The sequence below is a fragment of the Trichoderma breve genome, chromosome 2, assembly GCF_028502605.1.
Source record: "Trichoderma breve strain T069 chromosome 2, whole genome shotgun sequence".
NCBI classification, from domain to species: Eukaryota; Fungi; Ascomycota; class Sordariomycetes; order Hypocreales; family Hypocreaceae; genus Trichoderma; species Trichoderma breve.
Window position 1 is genome coordinate 6,433,327 of NC_079233.1, and position 22,840 is coordinate 6,456,166.

At 49.1% G+C, this 22,840-nt stretch overlaps 8 protein-coding genes across 8 annotated transcripts; 4 read left to right on the plus strand and 4 right to left on the minus strand.

Annotated features, from left to right (window-relative positions):
* Nucleotides 1–267: 267 nt before the first annotated feature.
* T069G_04173 (chitin synthase domain-containing protein) lies at nucleotides 268–3,509 on the minus strand (the record flags this gene model as incomplete). The annotated part of the gene is made up of 4 exons (XM_056171383.1): nucleotides 268–991; nucleotides 1,051–2,867; nucleotides 2,937–3,127; nucleotides 3,491–3,509. The coding sequence occupies 4 exons, from the start codon at nucleotides 3,507–3,509 to the stop codon at nucleotides 268–270; spliced, it is 2,751 nt and encodes a 916-aa protein (XP_056032275.1).
* A 3,528-nt stretch (nucleotides 3,510–7,037) lies between these two features.
* Nucleotides 7,038–8,282, minus strand: T069G_04174 (uncharacterized protein; the record flags this gene model as incomplete). Its single annotated transcript, XM_056171384.1, has 3 exons — nucleotides 7,038–7,161; nucleotides 7,369–7,674; nucleotides 7,732–8,282. The coding sequence occupies 3 exons, from the start codon at nucleotides 8,280–8,282 to the stop codon at nucleotides 7,038–7,040; spliced, it is 981 nt and encodes a 326-aa protein (XP_056032276.1).
* A 1,676-nt stretch (nucleotides 8,283–9,958) lies between these two features.
* On the plus strand, nucleotides 9,959–10,537 carry T069G_04175 (glutathione-dependent formaldehyde-activating enzyme domain-containing protein; the record flags this gene model as incomplete). The annotated part of the gene is made up of 4 exons (XM_056171385.1): nucleotides 9,959–10,010; nucleotides 10,079–10,125; nucleotides 10,175–10,238; nucleotides 10,290–10,537. The coding sequence occupies 4 exons, from the start codon at nucleotides 9,959–9,961 to the stop codon at nucleotides 10,535–10,537; spliced, it is 411 nt and encodes a 136-aa protein (XP_056032277.1).
* A 1,140-nt stretch (nucleotides 10,538–11,677) lies between these two features.
* On the plus strand, nucleotides 11,678–12,786 carry T069G_04176 (zinc-binding dehydrogenase domain-containing protein; the record flags this gene model as incomplete). The annotated part of the gene is made up of 2 exons (XM_056171386.1): nucleotides 11,678–11,848; nucleotides 11,902–12,786. The coding sequence occupies 2 exons, from the start codon at nucleotides 11,678–11,680 to the stop codon at nucleotides 12,784–12,786; spliced, it is 1,056 nt and encodes a 351-aa protein (XP_056032278.1).
* Nucleotides 12,787–13,545: 759 nt separating this feature from the next.
* T069G_04177 (uncharacterized protein) lies at nucleotides 13,546–15,303 on the plus strand (the record flags this gene model as incomplete). The annotated part of the gene is made up of 2 exons (XM_056171387.1): nucleotides 13,546–14,479; nucleotides 14,573–15,303. The coding sequence occupies 2 exons, from the start codon at nucleotides 13,546–13,548 to the stop codon at nucleotides 15,301–15,303; spliced, it is 1,665 nt and encodes a 554-aa protein (XP_056032279.1).
* Nucleotides 15,304–15,450: 147 nt separating this feature from the next.
* T069G_04178 (FMN-dependent dehydrogenase domain-containing protein) lies at nucleotides 15,451–17,059 on the minus strand (the record flags this gene model as incomplete). Its single annotated transcript, XM_056171388.1, has 3 exons — nucleotides 15,451–15,635; nucleotides 15,695–16,879; nucleotides 16,933–17,059. 3 exons carry the CDS (start codon nucleotides 17,057–17,059, stop codon nucleotides 15,451–15,453), a joined length of 1,497 nt encoding a protein of 498 aa, XP_056032280.1.
* Nucleotides 17,060–18,988: 1,929 nt separating this feature from the next.
* Nucleotides 18,989–21,390, plus strand: T069G_04179 (uncharacterized protein; the record flags this gene model as incomplete). The annotated part of the gene is made up of 6 exons (XM_056171389.1): nucleotides 18,989–19,030; nucleotides 19,153–19,288; nucleotides 19,342–19,450; nucleotides 19,512–20,863; nucleotides 21,035–21,145; nucleotides 21,203–21,390. The coding sequence occupies 6 exons, from the start codon at nucleotides 18,989–18,991 to the stop codon at nucleotides 21,388–21,390; spliced, it is 1,938 nt and encodes a 645-aa protein (XP_056032281.1).
* A 315-nt stretch (nucleotides 21,391–21,705) lies between these two features.
* Nucleotides 21,706–22,154, minus strand: T069G_04180 (uncharacterized protein; the record flags this gene model as incomplete). Its single annotated transcript, XM_056171390.1, has 2 exons — nucleotides 21,706–21,939; nucleotides 22,002–22,154. The coding sequence occupies 2 exons, from the start codon at nucleotides 22,152–22,154 to the stop codon at nucleotides 21,706–21,708; spliced, it is 387 nt and encodes a 128-aa protein (XP_056032282.1).
* Between the last annotated feature and the right edge of the window lie 686 nt (nucleotides 22,155–22,840).

Consider the following 22,840-nt stretch of genomic DNA (forward strand, 5'->3'; position numbering starts at 1 on the left):
CGTTACTAAAAGCTACAGCTTCGATAAAAAAAAAACTCCAAACATAACACATGGGGGTAAGTTGTATACATGCATGATAAAAACAAAAGCCTTTTGTAGTTGGCCCAATCTTCAGTTGCTGCCCCTCCACTTGGAGAAATAAAAAGGGGGTATAATCCAGAAATTTAATAACACAATACAGACTCTCTCATGACCACTTTAGCATCATATAACTCTTCTTTTTTTTTTTTCATCTCTTTCTTATTTTCCTTTCATATTCCTCTTTCTTTAGACACCTCTGAAAAGTCTGACGATGAGGAACCACATGGCTCCGAGGAACTTGAAGCTACTCAACGCAGCAACACTCCACAGAACAACAGCCATGTAAATGTTAGACCGCTCCGTCTGCTGCGCTTCCTGATCATCCGAATTACCAGGCGTGATCCTCTCCAGACCGGCCGAGCTCAAGACGACAGCAGCAAGCGCAAAGTTTGTAATCATCCAGATGAGCACGACACCAGTACGCACACCTCGGTAGTAATCCATCTGCTTCTCCTGGAGCTGCGCCGGCGTGGGATCCTTCTTTTCTTCCTTGAATTTCACGCTGAACATCGCGACTTCTCGCTGGTACTGTGCGTTCAAATCACCCTCGTCGGGAAGGTCCGTTTTGCCCTCACCATCTTTGGTGTTGACGGACGGTAGCTTCTCCACCTTGTCGTCACCCTTTGTACCCCAAGACACGTCGTGGGTGTTGCAAAAGGCGTAGACGTTGAGAACGTTGGTAAAGGTTGGTGTAAGAAGCATGTACTGAACGAAAGAAGTAACCATGTGCCACGGGTCAAACATGAGGAGGGATGCAATGAGCCAGATACCGTAGGTTGACATGACGGAAACGATGAGCGTGTAGAAAACCTGGTTCTTAAACAGTTGGCTAATGTTGAATCCGTCTCCGTCGTTGAGATCAGCGATAATGGCCTTGACGGCGATGAAGATGGCTGCAAACATCAAGTAGCTAAAAGTAAACACGTTAGAACAAGGGCATAGAAAACAAAATAAGGGGTCTTAGCTTACATCATGATAATTGCCCAGAACCAGACCATGGCCGAATAAAGCTTACCAGACCCAGCCGGCCGATTGCCCAAAGACAAGACGAAGCAGGTGATGAGGATAACGCCATAGAGCCATTCAAACACAACGCCCAAAATTTCACCCGTCTTACCCAAAAGGGTATCCGAGCCCAAACTTGTCGTCAGAATCTTGAAAACCAGGAAGAAGTTACCAATCGCAAACCAAGCAAAGATCATGTTGATAGTGTTGAACACAAACTCAACGAAGAATGCCATTTTTCGGAAGAAGGAATGATCGGAGCGGAAGAAGTCGTGGAAGTGAGCAATTGCGTAAATAGCGGCAAAGAAGGAACCGTTGAGCCAACGACGTCGCTGGAGAACCAGTTCCGTCACCGTGTCGGGCACATCAGTCTCACCAGTGGCAGACTTGACGTACTGCAGAATCCAATGGCAGTTTCGCTTGGTAACTAGCTCGAAGCAGAGAATACGATCTTCGGCCAGATACATGTTGGACTCGAAGAGACCAGCTTTACCACCACCGTGGAGCGTTTCACCCAGGAAATACTTTTCGAGCGGGCCTTGGCCGTTCTTGTCGTTCTGCAAGGCAACATATCGATAAGCTGAGAAGGCACCAGGCAACACAGAAATGAAACCAAAAGCCGATTCCAGGGGCTTGTCCAGAATATTGCTCATCTTGTACTCAAAGTTTTGCGTCGCGACGAGGGGGTTGATCAAGTTCTTTCCACCAGTACCCAACATAGCCTTGATCTCACCACAGGCACCTCCGCACATGGGCTCCAAATCAAACGCCTTCCAGAGGTGATAGATGGAGCTACCACCGGGCCTCGTACCAGCGTCAATGAGGACGCAAATGTTGGGGTCCAACACACGGCCAAACGCTTGGAAGAACCATCTGTGAGAGTTGATCTTTTTCGCGTTCTTCTCCTTGAGGCAGAAAAGTAGCTGAACAGGCTGTCGGCGGTGGACGAGCGAGACAACGTCCTTGTTAAGCTGCAAGTGTGTCTGTGTAGTGTACTCGTAAATGTGGGCAGTCACGTCTTTGTTGTTGACCTGCTGCTTGGCGATACCCTCTTGATAGACTCCGAGGCCTGCCAACACAGCTCTTGTTCGGGGATTGATCTTGGCACGACCATCGCTGACGATGCAGACGACAATCTTTTTCCAAGCGTCCTTGCCCCACGTCTTGCTGTTGGGGCGGTTGCACATGTATTCGATGTTCTTGAAGACACCCACCATAGTTCGCGCAAACAAGACGTCATCCTCATTGTACATGGTGACGACAATGAAGAGCTCAGTGTGACGTGGCTTGCTGAAGAGTTTTTGGCGCAGGGTGAAGTTTTCGTCGTAGAAATCCTTGGGGTCGCAGGTCGCGGCCGAGTAGCGCATGTGTGTAAACTCGTCACGCTCGCCGTGGGGGTTTTCGCGTAGCATCACCGGAGGCACTGGACAATCAAGCACCAGGTTGCCGCGATACAGGAGCACCTGCTTTACCGTTTTCCACCTTTTGATACCACCAGTCGGCGTGACTGGCCGGGTATCTTGATATTGATTGAGGGGAAGTTGTTCGGTATTCTGGTGGGAGAGCATCGGCCGCTGGTCGTCATAATCGTAGCCCTGCTGTTCGTATCCCTGCTGATCGTAGCCTTGCTGATCGCTATATGGGTGCTGGTCATAGCCTTGGCCGTCTTGCGGGTGTGGCTCATAGGGCGCGTTATAATAGGCATCGTGATGGGCCTCTGGGTTTATTGAGTAATCCGCGGGGTGCTGGCTGTTGTTGTATGACAGAGTATCGACAGAGTGCTAAAGGAATTCGGTCAGACTCGACAGCTCTCCAATTGCTTATGGGAAAGGGTTCCATCTGGCACTTACAGCGGGGTTGATGTGTAGCTGATCACTCGGACTGGCTAGCCGTCCAATATCAGGCATCTGGGGATTCTGAGGATGGTGGCCATACGGATTCTCGTCAAGCTGGTATCCTTGCTGAAGCGGATGTCCAGGCGACGGAGTCCTGTACGGGTTACCCCGGGGATCCATGTGTTGACCGTCGTCGAAGTCGTGGTCTGCGAGTAAAATCCGTTAGATTGCGGTGAGAGGAGAGAATCGAGAGAAGAAGTAAGGCAGAGGTAGCAAAAGATTGAGGAGGAGGAAGATGGTTGGAAACGAGGCGCAACAAGGCGCGCTACGGGCCTATCTGTATGCGTACGAATACACGAGCACGGGTAGGATGCCGCAGCGCAGGGAACGTGGGGAGAGAATAAGAGGCTAGCCCAGAAGGTCGAGCATCGCAATGATGAAGATGTCGCAACAGGGAGCAATGCGTCGTAGGGACGATGTGGGCAAAAGTGGGTGTTCGAGATTAAGCGGGCAGGGGGGGTGAAGCCAAGGGCCGTCAGAAGGGGAAACTGGAGATTGCAAGCACATACCTAGGCGATTATACGACATGGTCGGTGTGATTTGCTGGATGGGTTGAGAATGGCGAAACGGTCAATGGCGAGTGGTTGGTGGAAGAGAGTCGACGATGATGTGCCGCGTCGTGGCTAGCAAGTCAAGCCAAGGGCGAGCGTTCTTTGTTCCCTCCGCGTTCCCCCTGGTGGCGCCTGGAATGAATGGCCGGGGAAGTGAGGCGTGCAGTTGTACGACTACTCGGATGTATTTTTGGAGTCGCCTCAGCTTCTGTTTCTAGTTACTGTAACTGTACGGCAGACAAAGCCGCCAAGTGCCGCCAACGCAAAGATTCTAGTGCTGTGCGAAGCGGGATTGCGGCGCAGCAACAGCTTTGCGTCTTCGTCTGATGATGCGGCTCGATACCACTGCAGAGCGCGAGACAACGAGACAACGAGACAACGAGACACGCAGGAGGCCTGTGCGTACCCGGAACGGTTCTCGGCTAGGGCGATCAAGGACAGTTGAGTCGTCGAAGAAGCTCGCCAATGGCAGCTTTGGAGCATGCAAGGTACTGTCTGTCGGGTGTGTTTTTCTCTCGCGCGGTTTGCAGGCTATGCTGACGATCGCAACTCCGACTTGGTGTAATATCAACAGTCCGCGCCTAAATTACAGTGATGTGGTGTACTCGTAGATGCGCTGTCCTCAGTGACCTTTCCCGATGCTAATCGCATACGTACAGGGGACAGACAGCCAAGTCGAAAGGGACGAGGGATGAGGAAAAAAGATCAAACGGCGGTTTCAAAGTGATGAAGTAACAGTTTCACTGAAGCTTCTCGGCGACCAGGGCCGTGGGCCAAAACTCCTCCCCCTGGCCTCCATTCGCCAGATGACCCTTGGACCAGCTGTCGGTTTCAGAGGCGCTAGCGGGGGGTTTTAGTGCCTTGTAGGGGCTGGTAGGGGCTTGGGGAGGCAGACTCCAGGGCGGTAGCGAGAATTCTACTGGCTGGCAGCACCCCACCAAGGGCTTTATTGGCCATTTTCATTGTCTTGGCGACGGGAAGCAGTGACGTCGATAAGAAAAGAAAAGACGGGCCACATGCGCAGATGGAGGGATTAGACGAGACGAGAGAGAGTTGGAGGTTCAGGGGGAGAGATATCTTGTACGACGTGGAGCGTTAATCTGAGGTATTACAGTCGTGTAATACAATGTTTGTTCTTCTATCTATCTGCATGTATGGATTAGTATTAAAAGACACTTTCTACCCAATCTCTCCGGTTCCCTGCTGAGGATCCAGTCCACCAGATAATACAGACGGTGAGCGGCATTATTACTGATCCTGCATTCATGTTCCATCCCAATGCATTGCGCGATATCGTCTCGAGCGTTGAATCCAGCCGGCGTCAGCAGCAAGGCCTCTCCATCCTGAATATTCCCTCCTCCGAACCGACAACAACCTGCTATACGAACAGCAACACGCCATTACAAAGAATCTCCAAAAATAAACGCAGTCCTCTGAAAAGGTTGCCCACCAACTGTCAACTTTTCTACGCCAAGGCACACACCTCACAAATCAACGACCGGCCTAATGAGCTCAGCCTCGCCAACTCTGTTTGCCACCCGCCAATCACCGACTCTCACCGCAGAAGAGCTGAGCTCAGCAGAGCCTCCAAGCCTCTCCCATCGCGCGGCCTTGTCGTCACAGCTGATGCGTCTAGTGGACTCGCTAGATCGGAGCCAATCTGGGGCAAGTCTCTTATGATTTTTTTTCCCCCTCTCAACCTCTCCATCCCGTTGATAAGGATCTGCATCGAGATTTTATAACGGGCCACGACTCTAGTCATGAGCTGCAAATGGCCGACGGGATACCTGCAGTACATTCATCCCGCCGTGATACGAGTATGTACAACTTACGAGTGGATGAACCCTCCCGTGGCTTGAATCGAAGACCCATTGACTTTGGAGGCGCATTACTCAATTCCACTGCACAGGTACATGTAGGCAACTGTACCCGAGATAGACGTAGCCCATGTACATTGCATCCATCCAATCCATCAGACACCCGGTTATCCACCAACTTCTGTTTCCATCCCTCCTCAGCCTCAAATCCAGAACCCGTAGAATTGTTTTTTAATATTTTGTTCTCTCTTTGCAGCCAATGCGGGGCAACAAAAAACTGCCTCGCGGGGCGTCAGCCAATCCTCAGGTACAATCACATGTGCTAAAGAGCCCAACCCCATCGGAGTTCTTCCCGCCGGCAAGGGTATCTGCAGCTAAAGGCTCAGTTTAATCATCTTTCAACCTGCCATTGAGAGCAAGCAAATGTGACATGTGCCGAGAATGAATTTATAGTGTCTAGTACTCCATGACTAAGGTAACCTGTAGTTGGCATGATGTTGTGAGCATTTGGGAAGCCAAGTTCATCAAGAGCCGTGTAGTTGGATTACCACAACAGACACATTTAACTATTCCACAGACCAACCCTTTGATTTGAGTTGCGACAACTATGGGTCAAGTGAAAATAAGTTACATTAATAATCATATCCTCCGTGCTGTCAGCAACATCCATTGGATCCTGCGGCTAGATGTCCCAAATCCTCCGCTCCTAGTCCCTCAAGAGAAAGATGCGCTGGTCTTACAGTCGACATGCTCATGGGAGATGCCGCGCACATACAAGTCATGATGAAGGACCTTTTAGTAATTGCTTAGTTTGAGTCGCCAAATGCGTTCTACCCAAGCTGCGGTACGGTTCAATCTGACATGCTAGTCATATAGCATCATCCGGGGTAAGCAGCAGCCGAAAACATCAAAGATTGCCGAGGGGTCTGTGTGGCGGCTGCAGCTGGACTAATTTTTGTCATATTTTGTCATACATCGAAGTTCAATTTGAACGCCAATCGAAGCGCCTTAGACCAAGTTATGCGTAGCGTACCGACACCAAAGTCGAAGGTTCGGTAAGGGGTGTCGGTGGAAATGTTGTCCAGAAGTATAGCCAGTCGCTCCTACGTCGTAGGTGAGACGCCTGCGTTGTACGTTACGTGTGAGAACGTAATGAAAGGCGAGATTGCTCAAACGGAGACGGCAATGACGAATATGATGACCGCCTAATCCCCCCCCCCCCCCCTTCACGAAAGGCGAGTACCAGCCTGATATTCTATCCTATCCAGCTGCACCAGTCATCTGCGGAACTCCGCTCATTTCTCTCCATTTTGTCTCATATTTGCCCGATATGCCTCCTTTGACAAGACAAATCAGATATCAATAAGTTGCAACCAAGTCTCCAAGATAGAATCCAGCATGACAAAGCCCGAGGATAGGGCACAACAAAATAGCCCGGAACTGAGAAGGACAGCAATCTCCAAAATGATTTAATCGCAAATTCGTTTCATTTACCTTATTAAAAGTCCGTATCCGAGCTCAAGAAGCGCTGTCTTGATTTGGCACATCACGTATTCTTTTCACCGAGTTGAGATGATTCAAGAAACGTTCTGCTTTGGCCATTAGAATATGCATCCGCACAGCAAAAGGGCAGGAAAATGGCATACCTCCAAGTTTCCAGCGATGTGAGAATTCTACCAAGGAATTTCTTAGGGTCCAAACATCCTCTCTCGATAAACCTTCCGCGCGAAGCTCGTCCAAGTGAGCGGCAGCACCATATAGGCAGCAGAGTCCAAGGAAACACGGCCTACTGTTGTTGGACCAGCCGTGCGCCTGAACCCATTCGGCTTCGTCACGACATGTGTCCATGATCATGTTATGTATGCTGTTGAATGTCAGGACTGCTCTGAGTACGGTGAAGTTGTCGATCGACATCCTATAATAATTTTGCTTGCGATACAGCATGATGAGAGCACTTGGTGGTGGTTAGCATCGGCCCCTTGCAAGATAGAAGAGAGTACCAGCTGCCGTGTCACGTACCTAAGGGCCATAGCAACCGTTTCACAGAGAGGGAATTTGCCTCCTTCGGTGGTACGGATAAAGTCGGCAATTTCATTGCATACGGCGGTTTCGACAAATTCGTACTTTTCTGCGTCGGGTCCGGTTACATTCTTGAGCATGTCGCCGAGGCGGAGAACGTGCTCTGCTCGTGCCAACAGGTTGCGGATAGCATCCCGGCTGTAAAGATCCGACTTTGATGCCTGAAAGATGCCGGAATTCGGCGGAATATGGTGCGCTTCCACCAAATATGGCAGGCACATGTCGATGTTGGAGAGAACAATAGTCCTATAGAAAGAGTTAGTATTACGTCCCAGGAGGTTATCGTCAGAATATATAGTCTACCTATCCAGTAGAATTACCCCACTCCAGCAGAGATCCAATTCCAAATGATCATAGAGGCCACGGTCCGCTCCCATCCTGGGTTCTGCTGTTACATAGCCGTCGATGCTGAGACGGCGAATAAGGCCGATACATATCGTCAATGTCTCATACGCCTCTTTGGTCATACCATGGCCGCATGCATATGCCGTCAGGATAATGCCACATTGTAGCAAAGTTCGCGCAAGGATATCTGGAGATGATTGTAGAATGACAAATAGCTGCCGTAAAGTGCGATATAAAAGGTTTTGTGTCGGCTGAGGTTGGTTTTCGCAAGGACTCTCGGTGAAGGTATGCATACAAAGAAGCAACAAGGCAAACGCGTCATGGTTGCCTGCCTCGTCCAGGTTGAAACGTGCTGCTTCGTCGTAAACGGCTCTTCTGTCCAGAATAGGTAGCCAGTAATGTGCCAGATCAAAGTATCTAGTTACAACATCCGTTACGCTGATACCGCTATGGTCAAAGATGTCTCTCACAACGTGATACAGCGTCGGCTGAGAATAGCCGCCTTGCATGTATGAGCCCTGCCTTGAACAAGCTGCCCAGAGTAAATCGCGTTCTCCATGGGGAGACAGGTGGAAGCTGCAAGGCCGGGAACAAGGTATTAGCATATGACTTGTGCTGCTCGACACTGGCACAAGTCCACCAACGGCGCCGTTGTCTTTGGTAGGATAAACGCATCGAATTGCCTTCCTAACAGCCATGGTATTAGTACTCGTATGGTGCCTATCGCCACAGACGCGAAGTTGAGGTTGGCAGATGCCTACGTGGAGCATCGAGAACATTGAGGGATGGTTCTGTCGCAGCGCTGCTTTTGACGGCGGCAATTCAAGCATGCCCCTGGCGCAAACCCGGCCCCATTGGCAGCAACTTCTGCTTCGAGTTGGCTGCTGCTCGAAGGCAGAGCCACATACTCAGTCATATTGCCGCGTGTGGAATGGATCTATACCCGGATCTGACGTAGTTTGAAGACGAGGATACCGTGCTTGACGGAACGATTGAGACCACCACTGAGAAGCTAACACGCTTCACCTTGTTAGTGGAATTGAAGAGGGCGCGAGGGATAGTGCATATATACGATCGGCCGACCCTTGTCAATTCTCTAATTTAGTTGTCGCCGTGGATGTTGCGGGCCGGAGGAACGAGGCGAGAAAAGTTCTATAGATGGATGATTAATATGGACATCTCGGATAACGGAAAGCAGACGTCTCGAAGGCGGCGCCACAGTCTAGCGCAAGTTGTACTACAGTGTAGCGCGAACTGTAGAGCGAGAGATTGGCCTGCCACGGCCATCGCCGATGATCCGAATTGCTTCAAATAACACGGCTGATGTATCTAGCGAGAGTGTCCTTTCACCGGTGATGTCATCAATAATGAAGATAGAATCTCTAATAGACTCAATTGTTTCTAGAAATCAACACTTAATAAGCGTACATTATGGGTAACCTCTACTCAATGGCCATAGAGTTTAGTATACACATGGTGTACAGTCTTACAATTTGATGCTCTCAAAAACCAAGTAGGTACACTTAGAAGCGACTCCATCTACCACTGTATGGCTTGCAATCAAGTATAATCTTAGTTGAACGTATACGAGTACACTTATCAATTTGAAATTAAAGGCTCATGACAACCGACTCTTCACGTCGTATTACGGACGCATATACGGTAAATGCAGTTTTCTAATTCTAGGGTGGCCCCGCGGAGCGGCAAATATTCCACTTGTCCGAACGGTACGCGTATATTTCTGCACTCGTGCAATACACCTGGTGACACCACAGCATGGTTCTAGTTGGGATTCAAACATAATGCCAAGTACCACTTTGCCGTCGCAAGTCCATCACGGCTGTACGGCTAGAAGCGGAACCCACCTTCGAATTATTTCCGCAATGTTCCCAAATACTTGTGGATAAATACTATACGAATCCCACCGTATATGGAGGGTTTATTACGTGTAGATCCTCGGACTATCGCGGGCGAATGCGGACCATCGCATGATGGCTCGTGCCTGACCCCAGTTCCCATGTGTCCGAATCCATATCACTCCGTGTAACTATACAACTACCAGTTTCAGACGCCTAGGCACCCCGCACTCTCGGACATGGACGTACGAGTATATATATCGCTCGTCGAGCTCAATTAGAACTTGTATCATAGTTGTTGACCATCTATTCAAACTATTGAAATCGAAATGTCTCTATCAGGAAGTTGCTTGTGTGGAGAGGTGGCTTATGCCAGCAGCAGTGAGTTGTCTTCACACAATGACCCGACATGCTTTTTACTTGATTCTCTAATGCGAGTCGTTCAACAGGCCCGGCGACACTCACGGCTCTCTGCCACTGCTTAGACTGCCAGAAGGTAGGCATCAAGACAACTCCGTTCGAATATCATGCTTATTATTTCATAGTGGACTGGCTCAACATATACCGCAAATGCTGTAGTCCCCGAAGCGTCCTTCCAAGTCACCAAAGGTGAGCCCTTCAACTCATTGAGATCACACCACTAGTTCTAATTGATATCAGGCGAGCCCAAGTTTTACGACACCATCGGTGACTCTGGAAAGAAGAACAGACATTTTTTCTGCGCCAACTGCGGATCCAGCCTTTACGGAGTGTTGGATGTCATGCCCGGGGAAATTGTCATTAAGAGCGGCGGACTGGATAACGGAGCAGCTGACCTGAAGAACGTGGGGCTTGAGTTTTACTGTGAGAGGAGGTTGAGCATTGTGCCACCAACCGAGGGAGCCAAGCAAGTTCCTCGCTTTGGTTAGACAATGAACAACATACCAGTTTACGGTTCTGTTGGTTACTCAAAAAAACTAGAAATAAGTTCTTCATATGAATATGTTTGATACCTCTGGAGAGCGCAACCTTTGATAGACAGTTCATAGGTTAACTAAAGTCGAAGTGTCGCCCTATCCCTCGGAGTCGTCCGACGGCTGTACCAACAAAGTAGGATGGAAGAGACATGAATTCAAATCAACATCGCCATATTCTATCCACAACTTGAACTGGCTCATACTGGGAGTCAGTTTCTTATCGTGGATCAAGATGGCACGATGCAATGGGGGAGGTAATGCGAAGGACAGAAGCCATTGGTCCTTTTGGATAGTTAACTAAACAACTCAACAGGCGTAAACGGGCCAACAATGAGCCTTTTATTGGTTGACTTGGGCGAATTGGTTATAAATATGTTCTCATGACTCAGCGATCAGAAGCAACCAAGCAGGCTTCACCCCAATACACTATCACCATGACAGTGTTCATGTAATCAACGGCAGACTGTGTACGCCGCTTGAAGAGCAGGGGTCGGCCGACGCTATCTAAGCCTAGCTTCCGCTCCGCATCTACCATTTTGCCCGTGCGCTGACAGGGGTCGGCCGACGCTTGCGCATGGGGCGAGCCAATAAAGCTCTAACCTCGATTCAATATTCCAAAGAGTTAATGAAGATGATCGATTCTTCAGTTTCTTTGAAACCAACAAGTAATTAAGCTTGAACCTGTTACAATTCATACTGGGTAAGCAGCTTCTTTTAGACAAGTCTGATATAAAAAGCTCCACTTCACTTTAACTGCCGATAACTAACACTGTCTGGATTGCTAGGGCGAACTTGAAGCTGGAAGATTCAGTCTAAATGTGGAAGAGGCAGTTAATTAATCTTCATTAATAATAGAGAGAGCCTCTTTGTCATCTCAAACTGTTCTTGAATTCTTCGAGACTTTCGGCAATGGTGTAAATATCCACTCGGATTTATGATTCCAACACATCTCGCCTCTTCTGCGGATATAAATACTACTCGACGACCGCCAATGCATGTCATTCCACTCCATCAGCGATAACATAAGAGAACTCAAACAGACAAAGTCACCTTACTATTCTCAAACATCTCTATACTTCATCATCTATTACAATGTCTCTCCCTACCACTTCACGAGCTTGGTCCGTCCGCGAGATCATCAACGACACTTTCGATGGCCTTGTTCTGGAAAACAATGTTGCTCTTCCCAAGCTTGGCGAGCGTGATGTGTTGATTCAGGTTGAAGCTGTCTCCCTCAACTACAGAGATCTGGCCATCCCAAGGGTAAGTAGACATACAACCCCTTAGCATCATCTACGAGCTAACTCCTTTACAAGGGGCTCTACCCATTTCCCATGAAGACGCCTGTTGTTCCTGGCTCCGACAGTGCCGGTATTGTTCTTGCCGTTGGACCCAAGGTTACCAGAGTATCAAAGGGTGACCGAGTATGCACTCTCTTCAACGAGCACCACCAGACGAGCCCGATCACTCCCGAGGCTGTTGGAAGTGGCCTCGGTGGTGCAGTTGATGGCACGCTGCGCAACTACGGCGTCTTTGGCGAGCACTGCCTTGTCAAGGCCCCATCATCTCTCAATGCCGTTGAAGCTAGCACTCTGACATGCGCTCCCCTTACCGCATGGAACGCCCTGTACGGACTGCAGTCAAAGGCTATCAAGGCCGGCGATTGGGTCTTGACGCAGGGTACTGGTGGCGTTAGCCTTGCAGCTATTCAGTTTGCCGTTGCTGCCGGCGCAACTGTCGTCTCTACAACCTCCACAAGCGACAAGGCCGACGCCTTGAAGAAGCTGGGAGCTTCCCACGTTATCAACTACAAGGAGACCCCCAACTGGGGCGAGGCTGCCCGAGCCTTGACTCCCGGGGGCCTGGGATTTGACCACATTCTTGAAATTGGCGGTGCCGCAAGCATCGCGCAGTCACTCAAGGCCATTAAGCTGGAGGGTGTCATTACCATCATTGGTTTCCTCACTTCGTCCGACAAGCAGCCTCCTCTGATGGACGCTCTCAACCACCTCTGCATTGTCCGTGGTATCTTTGTCGGTTCTCGACAGCAGTTTGAGGAGATGAACCGAGCGATTGACTCTGCAAAGATTCGTCCCGTGGTCGACTCTAACCTCTTTTCTTTTGAGGACATCAAGAAGGCGTACCAGTACCAGTGGGAGGCCAAGCACTTTGGAAAAGTTGTTATCCAGATTGGAAACTAAAATAACCATGTAGAGCCATGTTTTTTTAGTTCGAGTTTGCGCTATTTAGCAAAATACCACTTTTATGCTGACATATTTCAACGCGATGTCTCTTTAGCTGGTGGTGATATATGTTGGTTATGATGTCTTGTAATCATGCCTTGGCGGCCGTTTTGCGTAGCTGAAAGACAGAAATTATACATGACATAGGACAATAAAGGCATAAATTTCTTATTGTATAATATCAAGCCGCTTTAACTACTTCTGAATCTCAGCTACTTGCAGTGACAATATGACGCCTAGCCACTTCTTTGAGCTACTGCTGACAGCGTCTTCTCCATCGGATATCGGTAACCTAATTGAACAAGGGTCGGCCGTCCCTAGCTAATTTGTTTGACATGCGGGGAGTATCATCTACTAAATCGGAGTACTTCGGAGTAGTCTGGAGTACTCCAAGCTTATAAATGCAAGAGCCGGCCTGGTCTAAGCCTTGTAGACCCCTCTACGGTAGCTTTATAGTTCAAGAATATTTCCAGGTTGGTTTACATCTACCTACGTCGTTCATTTGGTTGTGGGTCGACTGGAAACTGTCCACACCAATACGGCAAGCTTTCCGAACAGCAAAATGTCTAGTCATCTGGGCGTATGCGACCAGAAGGGCGTGGCGTTTACGAGCCAGAGCCCTCAAAAATAGGTACGAATTAATATAAAAGCTCCGAATCCCGTCGCCTATACGCCAGATTGAACTTATTACATTCAATTCTGATTATAAAAATCAACATGTCAGAGGAAAAGGCCCATACGATGGACAAGCAGCTGCTTACCCTCGAGGATGATGGCTACTTCAATCTCGGAACCTATCATCGTCCTATCACGACCAAAAGCCCCAATGCTCAGCGGTGGTTTAATCGAGGACTCATCTGGGCCTATGGCTTCAATACCCAAGAGGCGTCCAACTGCTTCGAGAAAGTCATCACAGCAGACCCAGACTGCGCAATGGGATACTGGGGGCTGGCATATACCCGCGGGCCGTATTATAACAAGGCGTGGCGTCTATTTGATCCCAAAGATCTCAATATGGCTCTTGAAGCTACTTACAGCGCGTCACGTCAAGCATTGAATCTTATCAGAAATGCCAGTCCAGTCGAGCAAGCTCTTATCCACGCCATTGTCGCCCGATATCCCCAGTCAACTCCGACCGACGACTACTCGGTGTGGAATCGTGCGTATGCTGATGCAATGGAAACTGCGTACAAGCAGTTCAGTGACGATTTGGACATTGTTGTTCTTTATGCCGACGCCCTTATGAATCTTACTCCCTGGGCTATGTGGGATCCATACAGCGGCAAGCCGGGTCCCAAAGCTCGTACCCTTGATGCTTGTGCAGCTGTCTCGCGAGCATTGACTCAAAAGGGCGCCGACGAACATCCCGGACTGCTTCATTTACATATCCATCTGATGGAAATGTCACGTACACCCGAAGCTGCCGTTCCTTCAGCTGACCTGCTGCGTGGCCTCGTGCCAGACAGTGGTCATCTAAATCACATGCCATCGCATATTGATGTTCTTATTGGAGATTACCGAAGTGCCGTTGCTGCCAATACGGCTGCTGTTAAAGCAGATGCCAAATTTGTGGAAAGGATTGGTGGCATGAATATGTATACGTTCTATCGGGCTCACGATTACCACTCCCTGATATACGCGGCTATGATGTGTGGGCAATCGCGAATAGCTCTCGACAATTGCACCCACTTGGAAGAAGCGATACCAGAGAAGCTACTCGTAGTCGAATCTCCACCTATGGCAGATTGGTTGGAAGCTTTTTGTGCTGTTCGGCCTCACGTCTTGATCAGATTTGGCCGGTGGGACGATATAATCAATCTCACACTACCAACGAATCAGTCTCTTTACTGCGTTACTACCGCCACGATTCATTATGCAAAGGGTGTCGCTTACGCGGCCACAGGGAACGTGACCGAAGCTCTGAAACAACAAACATTCTTCACTGAAGCTCTATCTCGGGTGCCATCCTCACGAATGGATTACCCAAACAAGTGCGTTGACATTCTGAAAGTCGCCGAGGCAATGCTGGCGGGAGAGATTGAGTACCGCCGGGGTAACTATGAAGTCGCCTTTAAGCATTTGCGTCGATCGATTCATCTGGATGACAGACTTCCATACAGCGAGCCATGGGGATGGATGCAACCAGCCCGTCACGCTTATGCGGCGCTGCTGCTGGAACAAGGCCGTGTGGAAGAGGCCGCTACGGCTTATGCAGAAGATCTCGGCCTCGATGAGTCTTTACCACGTGGTCACCAGCATCCGAACAATATCTGGGCTTTGCGTGGTTATCACGAGTGCTTGACGTTGCTGGGACGAACGGCAGAGGCCAAGCTGCTCGAGCTTCCGTTGAAGCTTGCAACATGTTTAGCCGATGTTCCTGTACAGTCTTCCTGTTTTTGCAGAACCAATACTCAAAAGGTTCCTATAGAGAGTGAAAAGTCATGTAACATGAGCGATAGCTGTCAATTAAAGTAGACCTTGGGAGTGCTGTGAAAAGGAAGAACTACTAGACAGAAAAGCTTCTCCATTGAACATTGTCACCTGTATGAATTCGAATTCTATCCCCACCAGGCTTCGCGTGATTCATTTGCTGTACAAATCATCATATCATAGCTCCTAAAGTTACAACTTGGACCGCAGTGAGCTCAGCCATCCATTTGACTTGTTCACTTTGCGTGCATAGGGATGCTTGAGGCCTGGGACCATCAAGTCCAGGGTACTGGTATTCACAAAGTCTGGATGCGCATCTCTCATCAAATCTGTCATACCACATAGGCGCATAGCGGTTTCAATTTCGTCTTTGAGAACTACAGAATTCATTAGTATCATGGCAAACCTACGTCGGGAGAGGATTGGCAAAACTTACTCCACGCTACACGCTCTACTCCTTCCTGACCGTATCCCAAGGAGTAGAGGAACGGCCTGCCAAGTCCAACGGCAGATGCGCCTAAGCAAATAGCCTTGACAATATCCGAGCCTCGTCGAAATCCGCCGTCAATCAAAACCTCAAGTTGGCTGAATATCTCTGGACAATTTTTCTGTAATTCCAGCAAGACGAGGATGGTCGGCGGCGCAGTGTCAACTGCACGACCACCATGGTTACTTATCACGATGCCTTGAACCCCCATTTTCGCAGCCATGATGGCGTCGGCTGCGGTTTGGACGCCCTTGACGACAATTGGCAACTCAGTGATGCTTCGCAGCCATTTCAAATCGTCCCAGCTAAATGTCGGGTCGATAAACGACGAGACTTGACGTGCCATGCCGGCGCCTTTATTGTCACCAACGAACATTTCAGGTGTTAGGCCAATCCCAGCTATCTGCAGCTGCTCCTTTGACTTTACACGCTCGTCATCTTCTCTCTTGGGGATGACGGGGACGTCAACTGTCACGAGAATCGCCTTCACTTTGCCAGTAGCCTCGATTGTGCGGACAATAGTTTCGGATTTCGATCGGTCTTTGTTAACGTACAGCTGGAAGAGTGCCTGGTGTTTTGTCTCCTGCAGAATTTCTAGGTGGGTGTATGATGATGGTGTCGCGAAGCAATGCACAATGCCGGCCTTACCAGCGCCTCGAGCCAAAGTTAGCTCACCCTCAGCACCGCCAGCTCGTGCAGCTCCAGTAGGCGAGATGAAGACGGGTATCTCAAGGTCGCATCCAAAAAGGCTTGTCCGTGCCGTCACACTGCCCACATCGCGCAGAACTTTGGGGCGCAGCCAGATCTGCCGAAGCATGGAGCTGTTGGCGTCTCTTGTGATGTTATCATTAGACGCTCCCTTGATGTAGGCCCATGATTTGTCCGACAGCGTTATATGTGCAGCCTTTTCGAAATCGTCCATGTTGAAAATCTCATCAAGAGCTGGTTTCTCTCGCGTTGTAGCCGAGGCAGACTGCTTTGTGGCCTGATTGGTGACTTTCCAGTCTTCTGTTATCGTCGATGTGTCCAACGATCCAACATGGCCTTTTGCTCCCAGAGTCTCCCTGATTAATGAAGGCGAATGTACTCTGCTATACTCCTCTGTAGCGTCCATCCCAGAGAATTTGTGTATAACTAACAGTACATGAGTAACATGATGGACAATTGCTCTGTGAGGTCGAACTCACTCTCTTGCCCGCCGGGATGCTCCGGGGCGAATTCAGTCATGTCGTACACCTCGCCATCCACGACGATCCACGTATCATCTCGTTTGTTGTGCTGGGTAACTTCCTGTGTTGAGACCTTCCTTGTCATGGCGTCTTGTTCTGTAAATCAGGTGAGAATTGCCAAGTATTTTTGTGCAAAGATGAGCGGCCCAATGTCGAATTGGTGTGCAAGTAAATGAAGACGTGTGTTGTTCTACCCTCCCCGCATTCACCATTTATACATGTAGTCGAGGCAAAGGTGCTAGGGTGGGGTGGATCACCGGTATCACGTTAATACTCCGTCCATGGAATGAAACGATACGATAAGTAACATTGAATCATGGGCTGCAGTAGATAGACGAATTTCTAGCTACCATGCTCATGCCGACATCGCATCTAACGCCTCGGAAAAGGATTAGCGAGACTTGAATTAATTGCCGAGTTGGCGGGAAATAATAGGGAATAGCATATCGCTGGAGATGCGATCAAGCTGCATCTGAGATATTATGTGATTGCAATATTTTACATATGATTGCACAAATCAAGCATCGGTTCAGTCTATCACGAAATTTGTTTATTCGACATTCCATTTTAAGCCAACGATAGCAGAAGACTATCTGCATAACATGATAAGGACATATTGAGATTGGCTACAAATACGCAAAACATTCAACAACCAGTCATCATTTTGTCTACAAAACCTCGGTCTAAAGCCGACCGACTCTTGCCGCTAATACCCCAATTTATTACAGCTGCGCCGGGTGGATTCGTGCTAGTCGGTGAGGCTAGTTTGGAGAAAGCTGGGGAAGTGCCATTGGGACGCAAAGCCGTATTATGTTGGCTGCTATTGGTACCTGTAGTTTCCGACGGATGAATCCCTATAGCCGGCGGATGGCGGGCAAACGTGGGCCCTCACGTATCAAGGAAACTCTATCTAAACCAAGCAGGATAGGATAAATCCGGTTTTGATAGTACTCTCTGTGGTATATGATACACTCGAGCGACTCTGTCAACTGTTTGTGCAGCTTTGGGTTGCGGCAAAACCGATCAAATATAGGTTATTAGCGAGCTGAACAATTATACAAAAGTTCGTCCAAATACCACTCTTAGACGACTGGCAAACAAACACGTTCACTCAACATACTGCTATGATGTACTATTTGAAATCCAATTTATGTGATATTCTTCTGCGTTAGCCAAAAACAAAGCATTACTTCAGTTGTCCTGAGAAAAGAGAGGTGGTAATATCGCATCTCTCTCCAATTGCAGAAGCTGTTACTTCATTCCAATTGCCGTGCATCGTCAATAATACTTGCACTCTAAACTTGCCATTTCTTGCAAAAAGAAGAATGGAGGAAGATAATAGTCTGCCTACCGCCTTCTCCCCTTGGAGACATGAAAATTCGATACCAGATAGGTGCACTAAAGCACTACACAAGTTACTAGAGCAATGTAAACAACGAGATATAACAAGCAGCAGTAATTTCAGATCTCTGTACTTCATATGGCTTGGCACAATGTTTATTTGTTGTATTCGCCGAGGCCCTGATCGGCAGAGAGCTAAACATCTTCAGTCAACACAAAACAGGTGTGCGAGCGAGAATCTCCTTTCCATGCAAGATCCTCAATACAAGGCAGAGAAACAACAATGCTCGTTTCTATAGATGCGCATTCTGCAGGTGCCTTATCGGTTGCCAAAGCAATGAGTATCTGCGGCCGATAAGAAGCGCTGCAGCAGCTCTTCTCAGGAGCTCTGGCACCTGCTCGGCACTGGATAGGGGGCAGGTGCCCCTGTGTGCCTGAGGTACTGAATTTCATCCGATCTCTCGCCTGATAAAAAGAAAACAGAAATCTCAAGCCCTTCCTCCTTCTCTCTTCTCCTTCCATCCCTCTGCACTCTTTTTTCACACTCTTCCCTTCGCCTTCTCCTCCACACCTTCTTGATACACAAACACTATTCCTCAACTCTTCTTGGGAATTCATCTCCATCAACAGACTTCAGCATCATTTCCAAACGCTGGGATTGCCAATCGTCACGATGCATGGTCCAGATCCCGAGGAGGTCAAGCAAGCTCTTATGGTAAGATGAACCTGGCCAGCCTTCGACACCTTCCTGACTATCTCGTCGTTTCTCTTCACTCGATGAACGTGATGCTTCGATGAATGAAGAAGAATAAATGTAGCTAACCTTTCCAACTCTAGGCCGAGCTCGGAAGAGGCAGGCAAGATGAGCTTCCGTTGAGCAATGTGTCGAAGCGACCAAGCTACCAGCCCATGCGCTCTGGAACGAGCCATATCCCGCAAGCTCGAAAAGATAATCTCGAGAGCAAATGGGGAAGTAGGTGAACGAAGCCTGATTTTTATCTGATCCCCTAATTAACATATGCATAGAAAAAATTGTCGATGAAGAAAGCCAACAAATGGAAGGGCTTGAGGTTGGCTGTAGCCGCCCTTGGGCTCAGATCACAAATCAATACATGGCACGCCATGCAGTTGAGTCGTAAGTCCAGATACCTTGCATAGAGATTCCATGTTTCATCTGTGCTCACATCTTCTGCTAGTGCACCGCCAAGGCTTGCAATGCCAGCACCCCAAATACGGCCTTTCGCCATTCCCAAGGCTCCTTTGTCCACCAGATCCTCGAGAGGTGTGAGTAACGTTCTCGCACAGGCATCAAGTCATGTCTCTAATCAGAATGCGCCGCTCAATGGACTCCGAGTCAGCTCAGGCTCTAGCAGCCAGGGCCAGAATGCCGTCCCTACGGGTAGAAATGTCGGCATTCCCAAGCCAACATCATCTGCTCTGCAACAGACCGTGGAGCACATACTGTCTCAAGGCGAATGCATGCTTATTGACGACAGCGATGGTTCATCCGTTTCTACAAAATTCGTAGCAAAGGTCTCTATGCAGCGAAACGAGGGACTGCTTATGCTTATGCCATCTGGCCAGCCCCAATCAGTTTACAACGTCCTCAGCCTCGGTGTTCCGGTCATTCAAGGACCTTATTGTATCATTTATGGTGCAAGGAATGAGCGCCTGCACAAGGTGAAGCTCCGAACTGTCGCTGCTGCAGAAAGTTTTCAGTATTTACTGAAAACCCTCCAACAATCTGCTCGGCAGTTTTGTGAGCCGAGACCTGCGTCTCCCAAACTCGCCCCAATTGTCGCTGCTTTAAAGGAGGAAGCAGCTAGTCCTCTCCCAACTCCCTCGAAAGCAGCTCCGAAAGCCGTTTCGAAAGCATCGGAAGATGTTCTAGAGACAGCTGATGGAGATAAAAGAGCCACTCTGCAAACGTCACAATCAACCGAAGCACCATTGCACCAAGATTCCGAAAAAAGCCTTCTTAACTTGGAGGATGAAGCTCAACCGCAGCCATCACTGACCATAGAGGCCGCCGCAGACCACATGCAGCGCATTGTTCACCAAATATTATCAGAGATCACTGCAACTGGAGTTAATGTCCCTGAAAAGGGTGTTGCGGAAATCGAATCAACAGCGATCGCCAATTGGATGGCCCAGGGGTTCATGGAATCCGAGGCTGAATCTGACGAATTGAAAGAGGAACTTGTTGATCTTCTGCGCCTGCTCGTCCGCATCAAAAGAAAGGTACAGTATAGGCATGGCATCAGTGTCGGAAACAACGACGTCTCTATTTCGAGCGAAACACTGCAAGATCTCCAAGAAATTGCCGAGCAGCCAAGCAAGCGCATCAAATACACCACTGCGGATATCAAGGAATTGGAGACGCATGCCGTGTCGCGCCAAGATAAGATCAAGGCTTCAGGACTCCAAGAAATCCAAAAGAGGTCGCCTAAACCGGTTGAAGTTGAATCCAAAAGGAGCTCGCCTATTCCAGATGACTCTAAAACGGGTTCGCCTCTCGCAGATGAGCCGAAGAAGAAGATTGACCTGGGTATGGGCAAACATAGAGCTTAGGTAACCTCTAGTTCTGGTCCACAGACCCCAGTTCGCCCTTCTAATTCTGGCTTGAAGGAACCAAGCATACCCTCGCAATCTACCTCGAGAGCTGAACTCCCAAATTCCACGGCGAAGGTAACAACCGATATCTCAAGCCCTGCCCCAGCGGCGCCAACCGAACCGTTGAACTTTGCCTCCAAGGCATCAAGTGGAGCCACGAAATCTGACTTGAAGGCTCCAGGTGGACTTGCGACGTCTCGATGGGCCACTCCAGGCGGTATGTCATGCCAGAGAGTAGCAGATATGGATAAGATTACTGATCCTGCTTTCATAGCTCGTTCAGCCCCGACCACGACGACTGCGGCTGTGGCTGCGAAGAAAGAAGCAACAACTCCTCTTAAGCCTACAGCGCCTATCTTCATCAGCAAGAAGCCTAAGCCTAACCCAAAAGGCTTGAGCTCTTCCCGATGGGCGGTGGGCGGCGGGCCTGTCGCAAACGAGGGTGCCTTTGCTAGTTTCTGAGGGCCGGTGTCTGCAAAGACGTGATGGATTGGGAAAAGCTTTTTGAGGTATTATTGAGGGATTGGTAATCGTGGCTAATAGTGAGAATTTTTGGTGTGTGTGATGAATGTTGAAAGGATCAAAATGGATTGCCTATCTATATTGGACCAAGGCTTAGGCACATCTCTAGGATGGTTGATAGAGGTCCATTGAATGTAATGAATAGGCCCGACAAATGGGCTGTGTAGGACGATACGAGATTAACTGCATGTGTGGCCAAAAATCACAGGCGTGAAGGGGGTGTTGCTGAGTGGCTGTGTTGAGAAAAGGGTTGATTTAATCGTTTTGCTTCATTTTTTGCCTACATCTTGACTGATACATGGTGAGCAGCTCTCTTGACTCCTCATCCAAGCCGCCCTTGTCGCCTTCCAGATCGAGGACCTTTGATACGAGATCGACGACCTGCTGATAGCGGCGGAAGAAGTAGAGCTCTTCTGCCGCATGGATGACCTCCTGGACATGCTGCTTGTTGGCATCAGGCCCCAATGGGAGGGAAAGTGTTTGGTAAATCTGGATAATGGCACCGATTAATCCATGTTTTTTATCCAAGAAGAGTGTTATGAGTGCCTTACATTGCCATTCTCTACCTTGGCATGATATGTGTTTTTCACTGCCTTGAAGTCATCCTCCGACTGACCGGTTCGCTTAGACTTTTTCTCCGCCTTGTCATCTTCTGAGTCGGAGATTTGGATGTTGAAAAGGTCATTTTCGTCTGCGTCGGACATGGTGGGCTGGACGGTGAAGATGGCGATGTCGAAGAGGTGGATGCAAAGATGAGAGCCAAGAATGATGAAACTTGTGATGGATGGATCCACCTTTGCGGCAAACCACTTTACGGATATAAGCTGGCGATGTCACTGCGTTTAACTTGCAGATTCAGGATTGATAATACAGTGATTGACGGAATTTGAAACGACGAAACGAGCACAGCCGCGGTGGAGAGTCTGGGGCTTAGGACGTCGCTTGGGATCTGGGGTTTGGATTAGAGTATGTAGGGTACCGTAGCCTCTGTGATATTGAAGAATGGATGCATGTGAGATTCAAGAGAGTTGCATGGGTCCAGTCCCAGCCACAGAGGCGTTACTAATACTGGATGCTCCGTGCTGTAGGTACAATTCAGGCACACAAAGGGCACAGATACAGGTACAGGTACTCAAGTTCAACTTTGTCATCCACGTATCCGGGTGCAAATTCACCGAACCAAGCGCTGCCATTGGACGCTTCCGCAGGCCGCTGGTCCCAAGACCTGAAGGAGCCCCGGAGCCGATTGGCGCCCACTGAAAGTCCCCTTTGAGGCTTTTGTGCTTGTACCGACCGCCGCACCCCCCAATCAATCCGACGCCGGGCAACTCTAAGAAATGGAACCATCCATTGATATCGTCCAGCGGATGGGCACTTCCAATGGCAGCAA